This window comes from Trachypithecus francoisi, unplaced genomic scaffold (genome assembly GCF_009764315.1).
Source record: "Trachypithecus francoisi isolate TF-2019V2 unplaced genomic scaffold, Tfra_2.0 Lachesis_group4, whole genome shotgun sequence".
In the NCBI taxonomy this organism is placed as follows: Eukaryota; Metazoa; Chordata; class Mammalia; order Primates; family Cercopithecidae; genus Trachypithecus; species Trachypithecus francoisi.
In genome coordinates this window covers 63,467,905-63,495,697 of record NW_022681469.1, presented here as the reverse complement: position 1 = coordinate 63,495,697, position 27,793 = coordinate 63,467,905, and the positions used below count along the sequence as shown (strand labels likewise).

General features: G+C 35.0%; 1 protein-coding gene across 2 annotated transcripts in view; it reads left to right on the top strand.

The window, feature by feature from the left end:
* Positions 1–27,793, top strand: part of SEMA3E (semaphorin 3E) — a 281,858-nt gene that overhangs the window by 165,982 nt on the left and 88,083 nt on the right. For both annotated transcript variants that reach the window (XM_033193243.1, XM_033193241.1), the window contains exons 3-4: positions 15,310–15,369; positions 18,021–18,140. In XM_033193243.1, coding sequence (XP_033049134.1) covers positions 15,310–15,369; positions 18,021–18,140 — 180 coding nt within the window. The remainder of the gene's footprint in view (positions 1–15,309; positions 15,370–18,020; positions 18,141–27,793) is intronic.

The window sequence follows — 27,793 nt, the reverse complement described above, 5'->3', positions numbered from 1 at the left end:
TGTCTTATTTTCTTTTATTTAATGTTATTTCTTATATTTAATTATGTTACCTGTACCCATGCCTTATTTGCTGTAGAAGTAGAACAGTGAATTGGGAGCACTCAATGGGGATTTTGGTGTTTAAATCCTGGCTATGCATGTATAATATTGGACAAGTTCCTAAATCCCTTTGTGTATCTGTTTCTTTATTTGTAAAAGGATAAATATTATTCCTCTTTGAAGATAAAAATTAATTATGAATTAATTTATGTAAAGTACCAAGAGCAGTGCTTGGCACACAGCAGTATGTATAAGCTCTTATTATTTACTCTGTATTCTGTGTAATATGTTCCATCATATGAATATAACACAATTTATTTATCCATTCCATGTCAAAGGACATTTGGGTGGTTTCCCATATTTCATTTTATCAATGTTGCTATGATCATTTTAGCAAACTTCTCTTGATACATGCATATGGGAAAGGATCCAGGGCATATATATTCAGGAGTAGAGTTGCCAGTGATAGAATATGTTAATGTCAAGATAGTGCCAAATAGCTTTCCAATGTGGTTATACAAAGTTCCACTACTTCCATCAGTGCATGAATTCCCAATGAGCTCACACACTCTTTCACACTTACTCTGTTGTTCTGTATGATCCCCACATTCCTCAACACTCTTCCCTTGATTCATTTATTTATCTCTGCACCAATACCTCTCTATTTTAGCAACTATAATATTATTTTAAATTATTTTTAGCTTTATTTGATCTTAACTTTAATAACCTTAGAATTATTTCAGAATACATTGCGTATAAAATTAGGAAATACACTGGAAAAATGAAATAATATTATAATATAATGCCAGGTATGATACATGCTATAAAGAAAATAAAACAACTTAGTGGAGGTAAGACAGTAGAGGTTGGTGAGGAGAGTAGGGTGGTCAAAAAAATGTTTTCTAGGGAGGTGATATTTAAGAATATAGCAAAATTAAATGCCCACTATCCATATTTCAAGGCTCAATGACCAGTTCTGACTAGTTACACTGCAGAGCTGGTGAAGTAACATCAGAGCATGTGCCTCAGGCTGATTTGAAGGACCAGGTCATTGAAACAGATGGACAGGCATTGACTTGCAAGTGTGGTGGTTGATGAATCATCTTTGGGAAGAGAAGGATAGTAAGCTAGTTGAAAAAATATTCAATTAATGAGGAGAATGTAGCAATGGATGATGGTGGATGACTACAAGGAGGAAGGTAGCAGGTGGTATGGTTGTGACCACATGAACCTTAAAGCAGCTAGGGTTTTATTCTTTTAAACCTTTATTGAGTAGGTGAATTTAGAGAGGAAAAAATTAGTGAGGAGAAGGGGAGAGTGGTCAGTGAAAATATTTTCCTCATATGTGGGTTTAGAGCTATGTAAAATACTACTTTTGAGCTATGTAAAAATCATATACAATGGTGTGTTGCATTCTTCTGGGATTGCCTTTTGTCTTATTTTCTTTTATTTAATGTTATTTCTTATATTTAAAAAAGCCACCACCATATCTGGTAGAGAAATAGTGTTCTCAGGGGACAAGCTGATCTTAACCAGAGCAAGAAGGTAAAGGAACATGGGGGAGAAAGACTGAAGTCGCAGGGATTTTGTCAATGACATTCCAAAGGACTTCACAGAAGGGTTTGAGGCCTCAGAAAGGTGGGGTCAGATTGGGGGTGGCACAGAGCTATGTGATGTATGAGTCCAAGTATTCATTGTTGACCTGGAAGTGGGTCAGGTCAATACTTCCCATGGTGACTATGCTCAACAGGGGTATGTCATGATGGATTAATCCTGATGATCTCTTCAGGGAAGATAAATAACCTTCAATTTTAACTTCATTTACAAAATGGAAACCATTGAACATGTTGAGCCTCACCCTCCCATTACCAAAGCTACTGTTTCCGCATGATGTTTTTCACCTCCTGCCTTGTTATATTGGCGGTACTCCCTCCTTTTATGAAATGTCACTCCTTAAACCTATGCTCTGGGTCCCAGCTTGTTGACCTTTCTTAAGGGCTGGTTATTTTCTGTCTTTTCTACATTATTATTTCTTCTTTTCCTTTCTACAAAATCAACAACAAATGTAGTTTGTATAGGGGTGCTTAATTTCCCTGTGAGACGTGGATTCATTTGACAGTCTGGCAAAACCTAAGGACCCTCAAATGTATAAAGTAAATATGTAGAATTACGAAGCAAAATATTAAAATCAAGTTAGCAAAACTATATTTTTTAATACAACTATTATGATATTAAAATAGCAATTTATGATGTGATGACATGTACCTTCTTTATTAACATATTAAGTAATAAAACCTAACAACAGGTCTCACTCATAAGCACCCGCATTTCCAATTAATGATGAGTGTTAATGATATTTTGAGATAATTGCAGCAACTCTAAAGTAGCATTGAAATGTATTTTCTCTTGGTAATGAAACCACAGATACTGCTAATACTACTATAGTTTGCTTTCTACATTTATATGATATTATCTGATAGAAATGCTAAATTGCAGTTAGAACTTAATGGTTAATGCATAATGACTTTTTTTTTTTTTTTCTGATTTCTGAGGTGGCGTGTTCCCTGAATTCTTTTTTCAGGCCCCAGTTAACAACTCCTGCTCCATAATTTTCACTTTAGAAAGCATTCTAATTTTTTTTGAGTAAATATAAATATAAATTTCTCGGCTGAGCAAATATAGTTCTTCATGATTTACTTTCATCTACCTTCTTAGCCTAATCTCCACTTGTCCACCAATAACACATTGCTAGTCAGACCATTTCTATTTGCTCTTTTTCATACCTCTGTATCCTTACAGATCCCCTTTCCTGGAATAACCTTCAAATATATCCAATTTTTTAAAATCTGTTTTCTTTCTCTTTTAACCTAGATTTGGAGAAGGTTCTCCTTGCCCTTCCTTATTCTAAGGTCTGATTTTGACTCCCATATTGTATTAGCTTTGGCTGTTCAGCTGTCAGTTTACTTATAAGATGGGTCCTTAAGAGTAGGCACTGTGTTATGTTCATCTTTGAAGATGTAATGAAAGAATGAAAGTGTGTCTGTTGCTAATCCTAACATCTTCCATCAATAAATCTGTTCTCTTCACTGTCTGCTTTCTTGCAATTTTTTTTTTTTTTTTTTTTTTTTTTGAGACGGAGTCTCACTCTGTCGCCCAGGCTGGAGTGCAGTGGCACGATCTCAGCTCACTGCAAGCTCCGCCTCCCTAGTTCAGGCCATTCTCCTGCCTCAGCGTCTGCCGAGTAGCTGGGTCTACAGGTGCCGGCCACCACGCCCGGCTATTTTTTTTGTATTTTTAGTAGAGACGGGTTTTCACTGTGTTAGCCAGGATGGTCTTGAGCTCCTGACCACATGATCCATCCGCCTCGGCCTCCCAAAGTGCTGGTATTATAGACGTGAGCCACCGCACCCGGCCTCTTGGAAATTTTATTGTACTTATTATCACAACTACTTTCAGACTAGTTATTGCTGAATTTCATTTAGGTTAATTTTGTCTGCCTTCTACTTACCCTTATATCCCAAGCCACCTATCCACCACCTACCCACTTCTGCTCTGGCAAACAGGGAATCCTGTTTCACAGTGTGGCGGTAATTGCAACCTTGGCTGCACGTTAGTAAACACCTGAGTATTGTGTGAATAATATTTGTGTCTTGGCTCTACCTCTATACTGATGTGAGGACTAAATAGTGGTACTTTCTGAAACTTTCCCAGGTAATTGTAATGTGCATGAGGATTGTGAAACGCTGGGATATTAAGCATCCTTGCTGGTCCTGGAAATACCCGTCCTATATGTGGTACTAAATAATTATTTTCTAAATAATAACCAGAACTTATATGAATATACACACTTATAAGGATAATTTTTTCATACAAATTTTGAAATAGATAAGAATCTGTAACTTAATAAACTTATTGTACTGTATTAGTGTTTTTAGATAATGTCTTTGCTTTCTAAATTATTTAACTCACTGCATTCCCAGACCATGCGATAATACTCTTTCCCAATGAATTTCTGCTCTGTTGTACCTATGTAACATTCATTAAAGACCCTAAACCCTCCCTACAAACTGCAAAACTCAGTGCTGATGCTAAAGCGTACTCTTCACTCTAAAACTTCCAATTTAGTAACTCCATTTGCATTATCTAATGTGAGCATCTCCCACCTCCTCAAAGAGAATAGCTTTTGCATTTTATTCTATCTAAAACTCTCTAAAATCCCCAGATAGTGTAAGACTTCTTAGATGAGAATTCTGGTTTCAATCAAATTCTGATTTAACATTCTAAGAAATTGAAAAAAAATGTGTATTTATTGTTGTTTGTATTTATTATTTATTTATTTTGCTTTCTCTAGTGTCCTTTAGTGCAAAAAGACCTTTGGCTGAACTAAAGAAAACTATTATCTAAGTAAAAAATTAAAGCATCTGAGACTTTCTGATCATAATGTGACAATATCAGGACCTTGTATGGATAGAATATTTGGAAAGGGAAAAACAAAACATCCTCGTAGACTTTTTTCACTTGATTGACCATAGATTCAACCCACATCTGCATTTGTTTCTTAAAAAAAAAAAAGTGTAAGCTTCAAAGTCTCTAAATTGGGATAGGGCTCTAACTATTGGCATTCATGGCTATTCATGTTTAAATTGCCCTTCTTTTTTTCTTCTTTTTTTATTAAAGAGTTCTCATTAAGTTTTCTTTCACTTACTACTCAATTGTTAAATTATAGTTCTGTATTGAGGAAGAACATCCAATCTATTAACAGATAATTTGAAAATAAATGTATATGTTTCTTCTCATACCCATTCCCTGCAATTTATTTATAACTCTTATAATTTCAAGATGCAACCAGAAGAGATAACAACATTTTATTATGTTATGACTAGATTTTCTGGTTAGGAGCTTTCACTCGGCAGAAGCACATTTTATTTCTACATACTGCATAGTTATTTAAACTTCAGTTGCTGTTATAATTTAATTGAACTTAAGTCTAAGAAGATTTACATAGATTCAGTAAAATTGTTAAGTTTTAAATAGCTAAAAAAGCAATTCATGGATAATTGAATATTTTACCTATATCAAAAATATATTTAGGGAATTCCAAAAACAAAAGTAATAACTACAAAATATCTTGGTATTTTGTTACAGTCAGCCCACTGTTTATACAACTATTCTGTTATCTGTAATTCAAACAATTATTTGAAGAAAAAAAGTATGGAAAAAACATTCCCTGTGACTTTAAAACATTTTAATACTGTGTACTAGCATTTTATTTATTTATTTATTTATTTATTTATTTATTTATTTATTTTAGATGGAGTCTCACTCTGTCACCCCGGCTGGAGTGCAGTGGCATGATCTCAGTTCACTGCACCCTCCGCCTCTAGGGTTCAATCGATTCTCTTGCCTCAGTCCCCAAGTAGTTGGGATTACAAGTATGTGCCACTACGCCCAGCTAATTTTGTTTTATATTTGTGGTGGAGACAGTTTCACCATGTTGGCCAGGCTGGTCTCGAACTCCTGACCTGAGGTAATCCACCTGCCTAGGGCTCCTAAAGTGCTAGGATTATAGGTGTGAGCCACTGCACCCAGACTGTAATGGCATTTTGAAATAGTGGTTGCGATAATATTGCTTAGTCAGCTAAAATTAGTGTTAACCAAAAATACAATTCCTCTGGATATTATGCATGGTAAGGTTTTCCACATTGCACCTAAAAATGTTGAAAGCATTTCTCTGCTGTTTTCTCTTTTCTATGAGAAAAACTTTTTTAGTTATTCATATTCATCATATTTATTTATATTTACCAAAAAGAAGCACTAGATCTAGTATATTTGTTTGTGTTTCCTTATTGTTTGTGTTTAACAATTAAAGCCAACATGTTAATTTTAGTTTTTATTTTATTTTAAATTATTTTAATTCAATTATATTAGAGGACTTTTTGAAGAGAGCAGAAACCAGAGTGTAACAGCAAAGAACACAGATTCTATAGCCATATTGTTAAGGCTCCCATCTGAACACTACCTCTTATTAGATGAGTGATTCCAGGCAAGTTAGTCCACAGCTCTGTTTCTCAGTTCTCTTAACTGTAAGAACAGATAGCCATAGTATCTTTCTCTTAGTTTTTGTGAGAAGATTAAGTGAGTTATTAAGTGCCTAGAACAGTGCCTGGAACATACTAAGCACCGCCTTAATATTTGCTGTTTTCATTGTTATTACTGAAGCTAGATGATTCTAATGTGCTACCGTAGAAAGTGAGGGATAAAAGTATTACATATTTTTAGGTGTTATTTAACTAAGTTCTAGAAACGTATATGGGGACATGAAGTATGCAAAAATGAATGAAACAGTGCCTACCCTAAGATATTTATAATATAATAGACAAGACAGATATACATGTGCCATAGGTGGCACAATTTGAATAGACAATAAAGGTTCAAATAAAATGCTAAGAAAGTATTTTAGGAGTGGTTCCTGGAGGAGATATAATTTCAATTGGACTTTGAATAATAGAATTTTGATTGGAAGTGAGAACATAGAAAGTAGGAGTAGGAAGGACGGAAATTTCAGAGCAGTGTAGAATAATGACTAATGTTTTGGGCTGAAGTAAATAGATGGATTGGGGGCATGTGGGTGGGAAAAGGGTATGCAGTAAGAGTTAAGGATGGGAACCACAGACTAGTTCATGAAGAAGACTGACTGCAATGCTATTGAAACGGAATCTTCTAGGCAATGCAGGAGTCTCAATATGGGCATGAAATAGTTAGAATTGTAGTTTAGTGATTACTTTGACAGCAGCATGATGAATAAATGGATGGAAAATGAGAGTAGAGCCATGAAGCCAGTAAGTGGCAGTTAGAATTTAAAACCAGGTACATCTGTACTAGAAGCCATCATTGAGAACCAGGTTATTGCTTTGAGATCAACTTCCATATTGGTCTTCAGTGTGCCATTAGTTTTGCTAGTTCCGCCTCTGTTATGAGGTGTTTCTTTCTCCTTAGCTCTTATTCCCTTTGCATGCCTGCATTTTACCCTAGTAATGGTTATGAACTAGTATAACAATTAGTTGCTGGTGAGAGTAGTAGAAAAGAAACCACCGACTGGTATTATATGTAACTGTACACCCTTTGTTTACTTATAGTAAGGGTTGAGAGCCCCAGGAGACTCCAGTATTCAATCACAGGTAACAGGTTATCCTGTCTATGTTCTGTCTGAATATCCCCTTGCAATCTGTACACGTTTGAGAGTTACTAAGACTTCCTAAAAAATAAATCAAAATTATTCTCTGGAAGATATGAATACTTGTTTAATGTATAAAATTTTATTTTCTTTTTTTCCATTTCATGAAAAAATAAAAAATGAATATGTTTATATATTTAAGCCATATTTTGGCAGAACTCATAGAATATTTCATATTTGGTAATAAACTTTCAGTTTTAGAAACTTTGATCTATAGTTTTTATCTTTCTAAATTTCAGCTTGTTTTTCTAGAATTATTCTCACTACTATAATTTAAAGCTAAAACTGGGCCCGGTGTGGTGGCTCACGCCTGTAATTCCAGCACTTTGGGAGACCAAGGTGGGCAGATCACCTGAGGTCAGGAGTTCAAGACCAGCCCAGCCAACATGGAGAAACCCTGTCTCTACTTAAAATACAAAAAAATTAGCTGGGCATGGTGGCGCATGCCTGTAATCCCAGCTACTTGGGAGGCTGAGGCAGGAGAATCACTTGAACCTGGGAGGTGGAGGTTGTGGTGAGCTGAGATCGTGCCATTGCACTCCAGCCTGGGCAACAAGAGCGAAACTCTGTCTCAGAAAAAAAAAAAAAAGTCAAAATTACACTACTTAATTTGGATATCTATACATATTATAGTTCTGTTAGATAATTCTGTTTATAAAAATATTCATATCTTTCTCATTTATTCAACTTTATTGTATCAAAGGTGAAAAAAGTTATTATATTTTAGAATTTAATTTTTTATTGGATAGAAGAAAGGCATTTATGTACAATTTGCACATAAATGTCAGATGGCATTTCACATTAATGATACCAATTGAATAAATTTTATCCATACAAAAGACCATACATCAGGCTACAAATGTTTGTATGTAGTTATCATATTTTTCTAGTTCAAATGCTTAGGAGAATAAGCTTTTTAAAGTACAAATTTCGTCCATAGTTCAAAATATTATAATTCTGGCATATAAACTACTTGAATAATGACAGTCATTATAATTAAGTATAAAAGCATAAACATGATGACAGATAATGTGTGTCAGGTTAAAGATTATCATTTATAAACCATTACGATTATTTTAATGTGTTATATTCAAAATATATTTTCTTGTTTTCAATAATATTTATAAGATCTATAATTAAGATGTGCATTGATGGACACTGGTGCAGTACATAGATGTAAATACAGAAAGAAAACCCCAAATGTAGGCAAACACTTTTCATTAGAATAATAGAAATAGAAAGAGAATATAAGATAAAATTATATAGGCTTAGTCACTTAAAATATATTCTATGAAGATAGACTTATATTAACTGGATTGTTTTATTTACTCTTTTTAAATAAAAAGATAATCTAATTTTTACAGTTAAAAAATTATTTCATATTCATTAGTTTGTTTGTGCTCTCCTAAATCTCTGAGTGTCATAACATCTTGTAACAATAAGCTGTTAGATCCTTAATCCTGGTATAGTTATGTGACTCAATAGGGAGTCTAGAAAAAAATTATCTTGTAATTTAATTTATACTTTATTTTATTTTTCTCCATTGAGATATGCAAGAACAGTAAATGGCTTGTTAATATGCAGTGGAATGATTAAATTATATTGTAGGGGTATTGTGAAGAAATTATGTGTATTTAACCTTTTGCTTTTTGTATCTTTTTTGGTACAGAGATTTTGGAAATCACATTACACGCTGTTGTTTAACGGCCTTTAAAAATGTTTTGTGCAGAACAAATAGCCTAATTTTATGGGTTTTTGTTGATGCTAAACTCTGGAGCAGAACCAAAAGGCATCCTGACTGCCAAAACAAATGAAGAAAATCATTTCCCTTACAAGCTTGGCAGAATGTTTTTATGTGATGGTTTTAAAAAATAACTTTCCATTTCCAGTGAGGTCTTTCTTTGCCATATATTGTCACCTGAGTTAACGTTTGGATGCAGTTCTGAGCCTATTAAACTGTTTAAAAATACCAAACAAACCAAAATAACAACAATAAAACTTTAGTAAACCCATATTTCTGCTACTCCTTTGGAGAGTCCCTATGTGTTGAACTTTAGAGACTGTTCATACTTATCTTCTGTCTCTCTTCCATCTACTCAGTGATCTGTTTGACATCCATCCGTCTATCTTTCCTCAGAAATCCTATGAGTCTTTAAGAGCCTAGGTTATTGCTAACATCCTGCAGTATTTCCTTCCTGATTAAACTGGAAAATTTTACTTGTTTTATTCATTTAACATGTTACAGCATTTTCATGCCCACGAACCTGATCTCTCAAACTTCAGTGTAATCTCCTTTGACAGATTGACTTTACCAAGAATGTGATAAAAGGCATATTGACTGATACAAGCCAATCAACAGACGTTGAAAAGCAGAGACTGTGCTTAAGACATTGTGCCAGATAGGCACGGGTAGTGAGACAGAAATAAGTCATTGCCTTGCCCTCTGTAATTTATAGTCTAATAAGAGAGCTAAAATTAAGTACACATCATTGTTGTCCTACATAGAGAAAATAAGAACACTATGAGGGATTAAAGGAGCAAGAAATACTATCTGTTGAAAAAACATCAGCAAAGATTTTGTTGTGAAACTCTGAGAAATACGCCTGAAAGAATAGTTTTGTTATTCTTACAGCAATTGCCATTATTAGTTTTGCTGCTAGGAACAATGCATGTTCTGGCAATCCTAGAAAAGCCATTATTGTCTTCACCATCACATAATATCTTTGTGACAAAAACTGTGAAGGGTCTGAGATTTTATCTTCCTCTCAAGACAGGTTAGCCTGTCACAGTTTCATAGATGTTGTCAGAAAACATTAGACTCTTGGGTCAGAGACAAAAGACTCTATTACTCATGGCACAGCAGGCAGCAAGAGCTTCTTGTTTCCATCAGTGTCTTTGCCCCTCAAGTCCTGCAGGGGGTGATGCGTGGCAGCCTAGGTAGACACTGCACTCAGTGGATATGTGTCAAATCTCAGGGACCCCAAGCTTAAGAAACTCCCAATCTTATAAGAGGGCTGTTAGCAAAACTGTCTAAACTTTGTCTAGAGGGAGATATAATCTTTACTATCCCGGTCAGGAAACAAATCTTCTGTTTGCCCTGGAGGGAGATTCTATTTCTCTCTTTTCAGACTATTTGAAAAGATATTCTGGAATAAAAGCTGTCAAAAGATGTATAAAAATGCTATGGAGAATGAACCCCTAAACAGTGTGTTTAACTGGAAATGATCATTTTGAAGCCGTTATTTAGGGGAATACAGAGCAATATGCGATAAAACTAAAGTTCTTCATTTTACATAATAATGAAAAAATGAGTAAGAAGGGATGATACTATTGTAAAAAGAAGCAGAGCCTGTATCTCGTAAGTTATATTATAAATATAATGCATTATTCTGAATTATGGAAGAGGTATTATCTAATCTAGTTACATTGATAAGGGGATTAGTCATGAAAATCTTTCCTGACAGATGATCCTAAAAGAATTTATATTTTATTATATACATGATAAAATATATATATTTGTAAACATAGTCTATATATACATGCACATGTTCTAGCATATCTATTTGAATAATTTATACATCTACAGTAAAATCATAATTCCCAAATCAAATTGAATCTCAAATTAGAATGGGTCTTAGAGGTTATTTATTAAAATCTATCCCTGAGTTCAAGAATGGTTTTCCAAAATAATAGATCAGGTCAATTTTATAAACTCTGCAGCCTCACTTCTAGAATTCACCCTATAGTGGGGTCCGTGATTCCACTCAGGTGTATGCAAAGCTGCACTTGAACCGGATATTGGCTGATATCTTTCCTAAATTGTACATGACCCACTGCCAACATCAACATCTATTCTAGGATTTTATGTGTGTGCTTTTTGCTTTAGGGTTGGTTTTCTTTTATATCACCATTCTTTCTGTGTTTATCTTTTCTTGTGTTGCAACATCAAAAACAAAACTGTGCTTTCACTTAAAGTTTATATGCCAAAATTGTGTTTTCCTTTAAAAGTTTATACACTACACTATGAAAATTAAAGAACACCTCATGCTGAATATTGTTAGTAAAATACTGCTTGGGGCTCATTGCACCAATGAATAAGAACATCAAAGTAATATTTTATGCCTATAATTCAAACCATAGAGTGCTTGTTTCTATGATAATAAATTAAATCAGATAGCATTTATCACTATAAAATGGTATTATCACCACTTTGATAAATTCCCAATATTACTCATGTATCAGGAGCTGGATTTGGCTACATAATGTATAAGTTAAGTGACACACCTCTTTCACTTGTGGGATATACATGCCTTACCTGATATTTTACAGGGCATGGCTTTAAGAAAAAGAAAAAGCGTAAGTCTTATTTATTTTTCCTTTTTTTTTTTTTTTTTTTTTTAATTGAGATGGAGTCTCACTCTGTCGCCCAGGCTGGAGTGTAGTGGCGGGATCTTGGCTCACTGCAACCTTTGTCCCCCCGGTTCAAGCAATTCTCCTGTCTCAGCCTCTGGAGCAGCTGGGACTACAGGTGCACACCACCGTGCCTTGCTAGTTTTGTATTTTTTATAGAGACAGGATTTCACCATGTTGGTCAGGCTGGTCTCGAACTCCTGACCTCAGGTGATCCACCTGCCTCAGCCTCCCAAAGTGCTGGGATTACAGGTATGAGCCACTACACCTGTCCTAAAAAGGCTGAATCTTGAACATATTTAGGATTCAAACAAACATGAGATTTTGGAAACTAAAATGCCTGTAGGAATCACTCATGTAAAAGAAAAGTCTGAAACCAATCAAAACATCTGTTCCATTTCAATTCCAGAGGAATGCTGCCACACAGGAATGCATGCCTAGTGTTGCATTTCGTCATATTTTTCTAGGGAAATCGGAAATAGGGATTTTTATGCAAGATTTTTAATTTTTTAAATGTTGGCTCCTAACCTAAAAATAATTACAATTTGCCGCTAAATAAAAAAATATCACCAATCAGCAACGTCTAATATTTTGTTCGATAATCAGAATGTCTTTCCAGGCTGACAGAGCATAAGCTGGGATGGTGATGGATAGAGGAAGGGGAGGCAGAAGATAATAGAGACTTTAAGGGAACAAACAAACTGCTGTAGACAGAAGAGTCTGTCTTGCTGTCATAGGCCTACCAATACAGTCTAACAACAGTAAACATTGACATCGCACTGGAAAAGGCTATACCTGAATCCTTCTCAACCAAGGTCTCTGAGGATTCTTAAGCATCCTGAAGAGAAAGAGGTTGTTTGTAAAAATATTAATGATGTCTTGAGAGGCCCATGCTACTTGGCTGTGTTATTTTGACTCCTTCATCAAATTCTTAGGTAGCCTGGGGTATTAGTCCATTTTCATACTGCTATAAAGAACTACCGAGATTGGATAATTTTTAAAGGAAAGAGGTTTAATTGACTCACAGTTCAGCATGGCCAGGGAGGCCTCAGGAAACTTCCAATCATGCTGGAAAGTGAAGGGGAAGCGAAGCACCTTCTTCACAAGGTAGCAGGAAGGAGAAGTGCCGAGCTAAGAGGGAAAAGCCCCTTATGAAACTATCAGATCTTGTGAGAACTCACTCAGTATCACGAGAACAGCATGGAGGAAACTGCCTCCACCTGGTTTCAATTACCTCCACCTGGTTTCTCCCTTGAAAATGGGGACTATGGGAATTACCATTCAAGATGAGATTTGCGTGGGGACACATAGCCTAACCATATCATCTGGCTTTGATGGAGGCCATTAAGTAAAAACTGTAGTGTTTTGGTGAGAACCAACATCCCTCCAAGATAAATCACCTGACCAGCTGAGCCCATGAAATTGATACGGTCGCATGAGATGGTGCTCCCTCGAAACTCCCAGGGAACCTAAGAAAGGAGGTGGACTGAGCTTTTTCATTCTGGTGAGGGAAGGTGATTGATCCAGCAGATGTGGGGATAAACAATGTTAAGTGGAGACTTAAACTCTTGAGCCACAAAAGCATTTGGTAACTGACCAGTTGCTACAGTTACTCAAATGTATCACATTCCTTTGTTTCCACCCATAGATTTATTGGAATGTGGGTTTGCACAGATATATGAGAATTTTTAAAAGAAACTCCCAAAATAATAGTATCTTTTTGATAAAGCTGTGGTAAGGATTAAATTAGATATTGTGTTTAAAGCACTTGGCACAAAAATTGGAAAACTTGATAATGCTAAGTGAAGGTATGGGGGCGTGGATTGCCAGTACAGACATGTAGCCATTCTGGAGAGCGGTCTGGTACTACATTCACAGATGCAATACTTACTTGCCCTGAGACCCAGTAATTCTTATCTCATGTATATATATCAACGATTTTCTTACACAGATCCAAAAAGGGCATGTATAAAAAGGTAACAATTTATTTGATGTCATAGAGAGTTGGAAGCAATCTGGGTATCCATCGCTTGGAGAGTTGATAAGAAAATGTGGGGGAACCACACCTTAACATTACAAAACACTCAGAAACGGCAGACGATATGTGTGCATAGGACTATTGAGGGACCTCAAAAACCCAGTTCTTAGTGAAAAAGATAAGAAAGAGATAAGACTTAACTTCAATACTATTTACATAAATCAGAAATATATGCACAAAAAGCAGTAGTATACACTTTATAAGAATACATACAAATAAATAAGGTACCTGGCAACAGGATACAATAGTTGCCTCCTGGGGGAATGGAAATAAAACATGGAGTGGGAATAAGGAAATAAATAAGTAACTAAAATAAAAGAGGAACCTTCTAAGAGTGTTGATGAAAAGGAATCATGAATTAAGTAATATAACAAACTCAAACCTCTGCACATAAATTGATAAAGCAAAAGAAGGAAAAAATAAAATAAAGTTCTTAACACAGTGCCTGGCACATAGTACAATTAATCCTATAGATTAAGCAAAAACAGGACCAAAAGGAGTCTGAGAAAAGAAAAGGAAAGAAAGTGATAAAGAAAAAAATTTCTTTCAAAAATAACTAAAAGTCTTGCAATTAGAAATTTGTGAAACCAGTTAACAAGTATAGGTATACTGATTTCTGCTTGTGGTCTCAGGAAAGTGCTAGACACTATTGCAGGTGAAAAAGAAAAGTTTGATATATTCTATGTATCAGAGAATAAACCAACAAACTTAAAACATAAGTTTTAAGGAATGTATAAAGGAAGAAAACAATAAACTTAAAATGCAATGAAACTTTTGGAAATTCAGTTGGAAATAGGTAGAGTTAAACAATGTTTTCAAAAAATAATCACTCTGGGAGGCTGAGGCGGGCAGATCACGAGGCCAGGAGACCAAGACCATCCTGGCTAACATTGTGAAACCCCGTCTCTACTAAAAATACAAAAAATTAACCAGGTGTGGTGGTGGGCGCCTATAGTCCCAGCTACTCAGTAGGCTGAGGCAGGAGAATTGCTTGAACCCAGGAGGCAGAGGTTGCTATGAGCCGATATCACGTCACTGCACTCTAGCCTGGGTGACAGAGGCAGACGCCATCTCAAAAAATAAATAAATAAATAAATAAATAAATAATCAAAGAGACAATATGGTGTGTTACTGGGTGATACATTATAAGTCAGCATTAAAGAGTCATTCATCCTTTAATCATTGTATGCAGCAAACATTACGGAGAGCCCACCACACAGCAGGTTCTATGTTAAGTAGTAAAAACAAAAACACAAGAAACTGCAGGATGTGCCTGGTTGGAGGAGCAGTTAGGTTTAATATGGGAAAGGGCTGGTTAAGGCATGGCTGTCCTCTGAAGAGCCAAGACTTGAGGTGAACTTTCAAACATACTTTTTTTTAAAAAAAGGATTTATCATAAAGTAAAAGCCCAGAGATAAGTTTCTTAATTATGCAAATAATTATGTGAATAACACAAAGCCCCATTGTATCTTATCAGAAAATAGAAAAAAATGGAAATGTCTTGAACTATAGAAGAAAGTGAAATGGTTTTCAGTGTGGTTTATTTTTATATGCAGTTATCATAATGGTACATTATCTTTTATTTTAGATACACTGGCCTAGTACAGCTCTAAAAATGGAAGAATGCATAATGAAGGGAAAAGATGCGGTAAGTATTATTCATTGTAAATTAAACAAATCATCAATTATATCCCCAGTTAACCACAAAGAACTGAATCACTGAATTTTTATTTGCTCTTATAAAAGCATGTGTGCAATTTGGTTCATGAAGAAAAAAATGTATAGGCATATAAGACATAATTATGTAAAATTAATTTCAATGTAGAGTTAAAGGAAGCAGAGATGCCATTGAGATCTTGGTTTTTATTTTGTTTTTTAATATCTTAATCAACTTGGGTTTATAAATTCCTTACACTAATGCTTATTTCCCATGTATCTGGCAGAAAAATAATTGCAGGTAATTTTTTTTTCTAGGAACAGTTAAGCACATTCTTTGTGAGATTTCACTTTACATTGTTTAGTAAATTAGAAAAGAATGAAGAAAAAAAAGTCAACAAAAAGTTTGAGAAAGGCAATAAACACATTTTACCTATTCCTAAATATTTTTAGGGTCTCTTCTCCTTTAAGAAGCAATAGTCTCTTTCTCTATAGTTTCCCTGCTGAGTGTGAGTGGCAAAATGCTGTGCATCAGCCCCCGACACAGTCCCTAACACACTAAGACGTCAGTGATAGGACTTTCACATATGAGCAGTGGCTAGCTGATTTCGTGACACAAATGCACCCTGGAGGAAGGCCTGGACATCTGCCTGTGAAAGTGAACTTATCCTTTTTTTCAGTAAGGAAAAAAAAAAAGTATATAAATGACTAACACACATTATACCAACTCCTCATTCTCTGTAGCAGCTGGGTCACAGCCAAGGAGTGAGTCAGCACATTCCTGTTGCCTTAACCCACAGCATGATGCTGACTAATTGAACATATTCTTAGGCCATGTCAATCTAAGCTCAGCTGAGCCAAAATGTGGTCTAATAGGCTCCCTCTCAGATGTGACAGTGTGTCAAGAGAGGAAATGCAGGTGCTTATGGAAACAAACAACGGATGTTTTCACCATTCCTGAATGATCAGATTCTACCAAATGTATGGGTCACCTGAAGAATAAAATATGTGATTGCAAATTTGAAGAAATAAATATACCTATGTGCTCTAGATAATCAATAGTGCACTCCTCATTCTTGCCAAGTGATTCCGCTGGCCTTTTCTCCTAACACTGTTATAGGATAAACTTTAAAGTGCTGAAATTGCAACAGGTCCTTATAAAACATGACATTAACTGATCATTACGTGTATTGATTTCAAGTAATACTGGGCACTAAAAGAGTTTAGTATTCATTTCATAATTTATTTTTAATGAAATAGCAACACCTAATTTATCAAAAGAATGCTTACTAAAATTAATTTAGCCAAGTTGATTTTGAAGCAATTGTAAATGTTTCTTTAATTCAGTATACTGATCATTAAATTCACTTACTGATGGATATATTAAAATTTTATTAACATGTGTTATGTATTAGGTGCTATGCTCAATTAACTGGGAAATGCCGAGATGTGTAAAATAGATTCTGTCCTCAAGAAGCTCACAGTTGAATACCAATGTTGACAAACTAGAGCATGTAGGCCAAAGGTGGCTTGTTGCCTATTTTTGTAAATAAAGTTTTATCTGAACACAGCCCCACACATTTAGTTTTGTATTGTTTCTGGCTGCTTTCATGCTATAGCTGCAAAGGTGAATAGTTGCAACAGAGACCAGATAGCTCATCAAACTAAATACATTTACATTCTGGCCCTTTAAAGAAAAAGTTTGCTGATTCCCAGTCTACTACTATTTCTTACAGTAATATAGTAATCTTATCATAGTCCTACAACAAAATGTTGGTTTTATTGGTTAGTTTTCCGAATTTACTTAACAATTCTCTCTGAAAGTGCTTTATGTGGATTTGTGAGTGTGAGAATATAAGACTTACTTTCCAAAACATTAAAATTCTGTTTGTCCTAAATACTGCATATTTTGAAAGGCTAAGGCAGGTAGATCGCTTGAGCCCAGGAGTTTGAGACTAGCCTGGGCAACATGGGGAAACCCCATCTCTACAAAAGATACAAAAAGATTAGCTGGGCCTGGTGGCACATGCAACTTCCTCCAGTATTTGCAGCTACTCTGGAGGCTGAGGTGGGAGGATCACTTGAGCCTGGGAAGGCGAGGCTGCAGTGAGCCAAAATTGCACCACTACGTTCCAGCCTGGGCAACAGAATGAGACCCTGTCTTGGAAAAAAAAAAAAAGAAAAAAAGACTGCATATTTCCATATGAATAACTATATTTTTTCTAATTTTTGGTTTCAATGACTTCATGCTGATGCATTGTTCATACTGTACTTAAAAAACCAACGGTGTTGGGAACAGCTTAATTACTTAGTGGAACATGTTGCCATGAGAATTTTTACACTTGAAGAAATTTCTGAATAGTGCTTTTTTCATTCCTCAATTGTGAACTAGAATACATGAAAAATGATACACTCTCATTATAAAATGTAATTTACACATCACTGCTAACCAAAATGTGTTTCAGTAACCCCAATTTCTTCTCCAAGTTCTTGTCCTCTTTTCTTCTACCCCTCTTACCTCCTTCGCCCAACAGAGATTTATGGTAAAACATGAGCTTTCTGGGGCTAGGAAAAACAAAAATCAAAAAGGACTAAATATGTTTATTATACTGATAGATTCCTTCCTTTTTTTTCCTGCTTTAGGGTGAATGTGCAAATTATGTTCGGGTTTTGCATCACTATAACAGGACACACCTTCTGACTTGTGGTACTGGAGCTTTTGATCCAGTTTGTGCCTTCATCAGAGTTGGGTATCATTTGGAGGTAAGATGTTTCACTCATTGCTATCAATAAAAATAATGCTTAAAACAATCTTGTTCTCAAAGAAAGACTGCAGCATTTCTTCCCAAGAAAGATAAATGCATTTGTGATGTACTGAATCAGTTTGCTTGAGACAGATAAATTATCTTTCTGGGCCTTCAAAATTCCTGTCAGGTACAAAATCTGTGAACCAATTAATTCGCCATGTACTCAATTCACTGAACAATTTTATTTGCTTAATTCGCCCACTTAAGAACCTCTCAACATCAAACTGTGTTCTCTGTTGTGTTATATTAATATTTTCATTAATTTAACCACCAAACTGGAATATGTATATAGGTGTGTGTGTATGTGTGTGTATATATATAATTTACATAAATAAAATATAATATTTTACAGGGGGCATGCAAAGACTTTTTGATTCTGTAATTATTTTCTTATGGTCAGATGAGGTAGGGAATGCAGGAGGAGGGAATATTTCAAACTGAGTTAAGGTAAATATTACTTGGTGCCAGTTACAAATCTCTTCTGCTAAGACTTTGCCACTAGGTGATACTGCATAATAAAAGCAAATCCCAACTGAATCCTGCCACACATATAATACTTACTAGCAAGCAGGCTCAAAGATCAGTCATATAACCTATTCCTGTAAGCTGAGTGAATCTCAACTCTCATTAATTTTAGGTACATTTTGAAGCACTGTATATCACAATTTTACCCTGAAGCATATGAAACAATATACTCATGCAGAATCTGTTATTTTTCATCTACATTGGAAGGCAGAGTCCTACACTAAGACAAGGCATAGATAAAATAGAGTTCTAGGTATTCTGTTGTTAAGCAGCTAGACTCATGATTCTTATATTCCATTTATGAAAGTGCAGCAGTGGCCATAAAATATTAATATTTTAAGCCACCACATACAAACAACACCATTTCACCACTAAAATATTATTTCTTATATTCCTTATACTAGTTAACACTCAGGTGCAAATATAATTCGAAGTATTTGAAGTGCTTAATAGCTGCCCCTAGAGAGTGCCTGTGATTTAACTACTTCAGCTGTTAACTATCTGTATAGGCAGATTCTATCATTAGCATATTTTAAATGTTAACTAGCTACCCCTAGTTGTAGATTAAATTAAGTAACATCTAAAATACATCACGGTATATTTACTGAATCATTTTAAAGAAACAATGCAGATGATATAATAGAAGAACTTTAGGGATATGGAAGGCGAATCAAGCCACTGTAAGGTCAGAATATATAGATGTATACAACAAAGTATACATAAGTATATGCGTGTGTATGTGTAGACACAGAATATATACCTCTTGTCGTGCAAATCTGCTAGAAACAAATTCAGTTTCATTTATTTTAAAATGCTTTTGTTTCACCTGTATTTTTAAAGGAATTTTCCTTCTTATAGAATTCTGGGTTAAAAGTTGCTTTCTGGTTTTGTTTTGTTTTCTCCTTTCAGTATCTCAAAACTACTTCGTCTTCTAATCTCTTTCTAATATAAAGTAAAGCTTTATTCCTATTGATGTTTCCCTTTTAAAATTGCTTTTATCTTTTCAGATTTTGTCTTTATCATTGCTTTTCAACAGTTTCAATAGTGTGACTTTATGTGTGAAGGAGTGGGAGGGATCAGTATCTGTATTTCTTAGGATACTGAGATTCTGGATACCTAACATTATTCTTTCCATCTAATTTGGTAAATTTTGGTCATTATTTCTTCAGACAATATTTCTCCTTCATTTACCCACTCCTTTCCTTCAGGATAGATATATAAACACACACACACATATATACATGTATAGATACATATATTTCTTATATATAAGAAATATATATGCATATATATGTATATAAATAACAGACAAAGAAAAAATATATATATATTTGTTAGACTTCTAGGCATTGATCTAAGACACACAGTTCATTTTTATTCAATCTTTTTTCCCTCTACTTTTCAGATTGGAAAGATTCTATTGATTTATATTCAAATTCATGTGCTCTTTCTCCTGATATCTCCAATACGTTACTAAGCTCACCCCATTGGATGTACCATACAGAGCGTAGTTTACCTGAAAGGTGTATTAGCCCATGTAAATTTGCAATGGGCAGTAACCACCTTTTTCAGTTTTGCAGCCACTACCTTTTATTTACTTGCACATACAGTTCAGATGTTGGACAGCGATGTTGAAGATAATTTACAAGGATACATACCATAGCTTCTAGATTTCACCACTCACTTTTCTGCTTGAGTTCTAGCCATTCATTTCCACATGAATTAAGGGATTTCCTCAAGTGAAAAATCTCTCTAGTCTTTGTCTATTCTTAATTGATCTCCAGTGCTTTTTAGACATTTTAAAAAATAAATCATATATATATATACACATATATATAGTTTATCATCATTTTATTTGAAAGATTTGTCCAATATAAGATGCATTATCAGTAGCAGAACTGGAACTTGGTGTACTTTAACTTCATACACATGATAGTGAATAACTTTTATCTCACATAATTATCTAAATATTAAATATGATTGAAATATTTGAGTCATGTTAGAATCTTTAAATATGATTGAATATTATTTCAATCAAATTCCAATAGTTGAATGCTTATATGATTGAAATACTATCCCTCATAATTATCTAAATATCAGATATAATGTATTTTGAAAAAATTATATATATACATACATGTCACAAGAGGAACTGGTGACCATCCAATAATAAAAGCAGTATGAGATTTATCCCCAATACACCATTTAAAGTCTTAATGCGATTTTACATGAGGGAATGAAAAGTTATAAATCATTTAGTCAAGGAGAATACTTTGATTAAGTAGCGAAGAGGCAATGATGTATGGAATCGGTTTGCAGAAATTTATGTTGGTTAGAGAACAGCAGGAGATAAAACTGGGGTAAGTTGGTGGAAGATTTTAATACTAGACATTGGCACTCTGTGTTATTGTAAAGACAGCATGGAGACCATGAAGGAGTTTTGAACAGAGTATTTGATTGACAAGACATTCATAATATTTAAGATTGATTCAAGCAGGGAGAGATGAAAAGCAGAGAGAAATTTAAGGAGGCTATTACATGATCTTTATGAGAGATCATGAAGGTATTTAACACTGTTGTTGCAATAGTAAAGAAAAGGAAGTGTTGAACTCAAGTGAGAAGCTGCTCAGCAGGAGAGTTTCTATAACTTAGCATTTTGTCTGATGTCAAAGATGAAAGGGAATTAAAAAACAATCCTAACTTTATTTCTTGCTGATTGGGAAGAAATACAAAGTTCTTACCAGCAAGAGAGAGCTATGGAAGCAGGGTAGGTTTTTGTAAGAATCTAACAGATGTCCAGTATTTCTGTTTTAATTTTTTCATTTTCACTTATGGTTATTTGAAAGATTGAGTCTGGAGCTAGGAGAGGGTGTTCTCAGAATAGATTGAATGATTAAACCCTGGGGAAGTAGTTAATAGTTTCCTCTGAGAGTCTGTCTTCTCTTCCTCTCTCTCTCTCTCTCTCTCTCTCTCTCTCTCTCTCTCTCTCTCTTTCATACTGCTCTCACTTTTCTTTTCTCACTCTCGCTTTCCCAAAATAACTTGAAAAGTGCCATTATTTAGGTGCTGGTAGAATTTCTAGGGAGTATCATGACCACTCAGAGAAAGATTGGATATAAGGCAAATCAGGTTAGTGCAAAATCAGAATTACATTTGTAAAAGAAGAACAGTTTTAAAAGGATAGTTAATATTATGAATGGTACAGTTTTAGCAAGGTGATAAGTAATTAGAAAGGGAATTACTGAATAGTGACACAATAAATGCAATAATGTCATTGATTTAATCAAGAATTAGAGTCGTGCTGGGCACAGTGGCCTGTAATTCCAGCACTTTGGGAGGCTGAGGCTGACGGATCACCTGAGGTCAGGAGTTCAAGACCAGCCTCAGCCTGGCCAATATGGTGAAACCCTGTCTCTACTAAAAATACAAAAATTAACCAGACATAATGTCCGGCACCTGTAATCTTGACTACTTGGGAGGCTGAGGCAGGAGAATTGCTTGACCCTGGGAGGCAGAGGTTGCAGTGAACCAAGATCGCACTATTGCACTCCAGCCTGGGCAACAAGAGCAAGACTCCGACTCGAAAATAGATAAATAAATAAATGAAAGAAACAGTCGTTAAAGAAAATAAATATAGAGAAGAACATAAAAAGTGTAAGAATGCTGAAAGAAGATTTTTCTTAGAATAGCAGATAGAGAAAACTTAAATTATTTATTTTTTGCTACAGGTGTTGATGAGCTTTTGATTTTGCATCCTACTTAATCCCTCTATTTTTATGGGGGGATTTCATGGAGAATTAAATGAATGTCCCTGCTACTATTCTCTCAAAAGTCTGAGAGTATTTTTTAAACATTAACAAGTGATACAGATATAAACTACTACAAGTTTATGTCTACCTCTGATTTTACTCATGTCTCAAAGAAAACAGAAATTATGTGTTGAATGTAGACGCTCAGACAATAAGAAAGAGAGTTTTATGTCTAAAGCACATATTTCTAGATAATTGACAGACACCTTGAACTCTTACAAAATTAAGACGGTTTTCATTACTTAACAGCCAACATTTCTCTTAAGAATAAGAAGACTTTAACACAATAATATTAGCATGTTACTATTTGTATTAGTTTTCTTTCTTGCAAACAAATTACCAAAAATGTAGCTGATTAAAACACAGCTTCACACACTTATGATCTCACAGTTTCTATGGGACAAGAGAGTCCAGGCACTGTTTAGTTGGCTTCTCTGCTAAAGGTCTCCCAAGGCTGAAATCAAGGTGCTGCAATCTTTCTGGAGCTCAGGGTCATATTCCAAGTTCATGAGGTTATTGGCAGAATTCATTTCCTTGCAGTTGTAAGACCAAGGTCGTTATTTTCTAGATGGCTGTCAACCAGGGCCTGCTGTCAGCTTCTAGGGGCCACGTGCAGTTCCTTGCCATGCGGCCCTGTCATAACATGGCTGCATACTTCTTCTAGGCCAGCAGGTAAATCTTTCTGTTCAGTTTATTAAGAGGGAATCATACAACACAGCTTCATCACGACAATGACTATCCCATCATGTCTGCCATATAAAGTAGTATAAGGAGTGATTTCTTACCATATTCACAGGTGGGCCTACACCCAGAGGAAGGGGATTGTATAGTACAACTATATTTGAGAGTGGGATTCTTGAACAACATAAACATTCTACCTACCACAGTATTCTTTCCATATCTTACATGTGAAAGAAAGGTTGCATTAATACAGGTGTTTTTAGAAAATGTTTCTGGGAGAGGCAAGGCATAGGCCCAGAATGAAGGATGAGAAATGAAGCTATTCTTTGTTTGAACTTTGTAGTGCTCCTCCTAAAAGAAAATTGCATTTCTCCTTGCAAAGATTAAGGGATGAAAGTGTGGGCCATCTCCAGAATTTTTCTGCCCAAACCTGGGAAAATTTGATTGTCCTTGAAAGCATAAGCATTTGAATATAGACTGCTGCCATATTTTAGCAGTGTACAGTATCTTTTCTCAGTCTATATTTATAGCATATTTATATTAAGTATGCAGACTAAATTAGTCATGCAAATATATTTTGCATCAAACAGTGTTCTCTATGATTTTCAGTATATGGTTTTGATAAAAGTTTCCTCTAGTGCAGAAAGTAGCAGCGTGCTATTTGGATAATCATAAGGGTTATACATATACCCCTGAGAATACAAATCTCTCTGAAAATATGTTAGACGCTTTACACAAATAATGTTTTTACAAGGTAGTCCACAGTTAAATGTTATAGACTGGAAATATGTCTTTTTCTAGTTGCTTGTATTCTGTAGTTAAATATTTTGTATAATGACAGCAAGAGATTGCTATTTCGACATAACAATGTTCTTGCCTTTTAAAGTCATGTGTGTTATATGTTATCTCATTGGTCCCTGAAAGCTTGAACTTCATATTTTAAGTAACTATTGAAAATACATTTTTAGGCAATGGTTATTATTCCAAGTAAATTAAAACATACATGCTACAAATACATGAATTTTAAAATCAGATGTTTTCCTCAAAAGTATTTTATTAATGTTTGTTTCTTAACTTTGTTTTGGTTCTGTTTGTAGTACAAAGTAAAAATTTCATTGGGATATTCAGCAAAACTTGTAAGTTTTTGAGGTTCGCCCATTATGTGACTGAAATTTGTCTTTTATCTTTTACAACTGAGATCACTATAGCCATGCATTTAATATTCTTTGTCCTTTCACAAAGAAATATGCGTATCTTAATTTCACAAACCATTTTCTTTAATATCAGTTCTTCCTGTACCCAATTCTAAACCCCTGAAATTCTGAAGATTTCTAAATTTGTTATTTTAGTGAGTTTCTGTTGTATCTGTTTATTACTGCTTGTTTATCAAAATTATCTTAATAGTACATAAAAATATTAAAGATAATCATTTTAAAATAATTTGTAAAAATCTAGAGTGGGTAATAGCCAATTGAATAGAATAAATATATGAAAATTTACATTACTTTTTATAACATTTATACTTTCAGATTATTTTTATATAATAAACTAGACTTTAGTTAACAAAAATGTCCAGTTTATAATTTGTACCAAGATATTTTTATAAACATTATTGGTCACATGATGTGAAGAATGATTCTGGTCTGTAATTTCTTGATCCATTTATGTGAAAATAATACATAGAAATGTTCTACTGATTTTAAAATTATGGTAATTTTTAATATTCTCATTTCGAATAAGTGATTAGAAGGTAATGAGTACCCCCATGAAGTCAGAATATGTTTTGTTTTGGTGTCAGTCTATGAGAGTTTCATTCTGCAGACTAATTACTGCATATGATTTTGTTTGTTTTGTTTTGACTTTTGCTAGAAAAGTAATGGAGATTAAGGGTCATAAAAAGGGAGATTACCTGACAATGGTATTTTTTTTTTTCAGTAGGAGAAATGGGAGTATTTTATGCATTGGATTTGATATTTAAAGTTAAATGTGAAAGAGAAAATTATTTACACTAACGTAGTAGTTGTCCAATAAATATCCAGCTCATGCCTGTAATTCCAGCACTTTGGGAGGTCAAGGTGGGCAGATCATGCGAGTTCAGGAGTTTGAGACTAGACTGACCAACGTGGTGAAACCCCATCTCTACTAGGAATACAAAAAATTAGCCAGTCATGGTGGCAGGCCCCTGTAATCCCAGCTATTCCAGAGGCTGAGGCATGAGAATTGCTTGAACCTAGGAGGCAGAGTTTACAGTGAGCCAAGATCGCACCACTGCATTCCAGCCTGGGTTACAGAGCAAGACTCCATCTCAAATATATATATATACACACACACACACACACACACAAATATATATATATATAAATAGTATATATAATAATATAAAATATGCATTTATATAGAAATATACAATATAAAAATATATAAATATATATAAATTAGCATTAGAAGAATTCAGTGGAAACCAATACTTTAAAAGAAATTATACATTTTATCCATTGGAGTATGCCATTTTTTACATTGTTTCTTCTGCTTTCTTTACTGAAATCAAAAGATACTTTTCAGTGCAGCTAATAGAAAAGGCACTGTTATGTTCCCCAGGGCATTAAAAGGTGAGCCTGACACTTTCTCCAGAAGCTTGCAGTCTATTATTTTTGTGATTTTAAAATGCCCAGGGTTATTTAAAAATGTTCCAGAATAGAGGGATTGTTCCTTCTGGCCTTCCTCTCCTGTCAATCTTATTAGTGAAAGCTGGTTAAATGATTTTCTGATGGGAAGGAAAAGAGGATTCCCTGTGCTAATTTTTGTCTGAAAATGATTATACGAAAGCTATTGGAAAGGTAGACTTCTTGACAAACGTCACTTATGGATCACTCTTTTGCCTCCTCTCTGTGTGTGAGGCAGTCAGTAAGAAACCCCACTCTCTAGCACCATGTGCCTATGAGCAAAGAGAAGGCCCAGAGCGAAACAGCATGATGCTTATGTTGCTGAGCAGCCTTGCTGGTGGCCGCTAGGGAATGAGGGAGCGGGAGAGGCATATGTTGAACCAGAACTCTGTAACTAATTAAAGAACTAGGAGGCTAAATTCACAGGGAGCAGTGAGTGCTGCTATGAGGGCTTTTTTTCCCCCTACTTGAACAAATATAAATACATGGAAGAAGTCAAAATAAGGAAAAGTGAAATGCTCCAAAGCCAACGTTTGCCCACCCCTTCCATGGCACTCCTAATTCTGATTTTGTTGATTTTTACTCAAAATATTTCATGGACATTCATACACTCACAGCCCCATACCCCCCCCACACACACACATAGACATATGGATATAATTCTATCTCGTTCATTCAAATGCCTGCCTAGTATTTCACGGTAAGAATAAACCATAATGTGTTTAATTAAGCAATTTATCTTTAAACTGCTAATCCTGAGGCTACAGCAAACCAGAAGAAGGAGAATGAGTGTGGTGCTTTGAGTGGTTTGGCACCTAAAGGGCAAATGAGCTTCTCATGGTTGCGACCCAGCAAGCATTCACGTCTCTTTAGCTTGATCAGACGTTAGAAACTGGCAGCAATATGCCCAATTCAGCTCACAGATGTGCTTTGTTTGTCACAGACAGTGTTTCTTGTTTGTTTTCTTGCAAAGAGCCTACATTTAAAAACCGGTTGGTTTCACATAGTAAATTGTGATTTTCAATGGACCCACATAAAAAGAACCAGTTGGTGCTAAGTAGTTGCAGCCCCACTTTCCAATGGGACATGTGCTTAACAATATTCCACAGTTTCCATCAAGCACACAATGCACACTTGCACCCAGGCTCTTTGCCAGTTTGCCATCTCCACCTGGCCCTAAGAGGCATTTGCATTTGCTGCTCAAGTACTAGAAGGAATATGCACCTCCTCAAAACGCTTAAGTGCTTAGAATCTAGTAGTAAATAACTATGGAATGAGTGAATGTGTGAATAAATGAATGGGTTTGTTACATTTATGCCTTGATGTAAAGATCCAAGATTCTAAGTCTAAATTAAAAATTTTCAGGACTTAATTATCATATGTAAAAGATTTAGTTAGGTGAATTTTTGTTTTCTTAAATCCTTTTTTGGTTAAGTTGGTTAAAGTGTCTATAAAAGGAATTTGCAAGTCCCCCTGTATTAGTCTATAAAGAACTGCTTGAAACTGGGTAATTCATAAAGGAAAGAGGATTAATTGACTCACAGTTCCATAGGGCTGAGGAAGCCTCAGGAAACTTACAATCATGGTTGAAGTGGAAGCAAACATGTCCTTCACATGACGGCAGGAAATAGACATGCTGAGCAAAGGGGGAAAAGCCCCTTATGAAGTCATCAGATCTCATGAGAACTTACTCACTATCACAAGAACAGGATGAGGGAAACTGTCCCAGTGATTCAGTTATCTCTACCTGGTTCCTCCCACGACTCGTGGGGATTATGGGAGCTATAATTCAAGATGAGATTTGGGTGGGAACACAACCAAAGCATATTGCCTCCTCCCCTGACAACATTTTTCTTTTAATTATATAGATTCTGTCAACTCTTGGAAAGGTTTAGTGGTAACATGATAATATGTATTTGTTTTTACTTTTC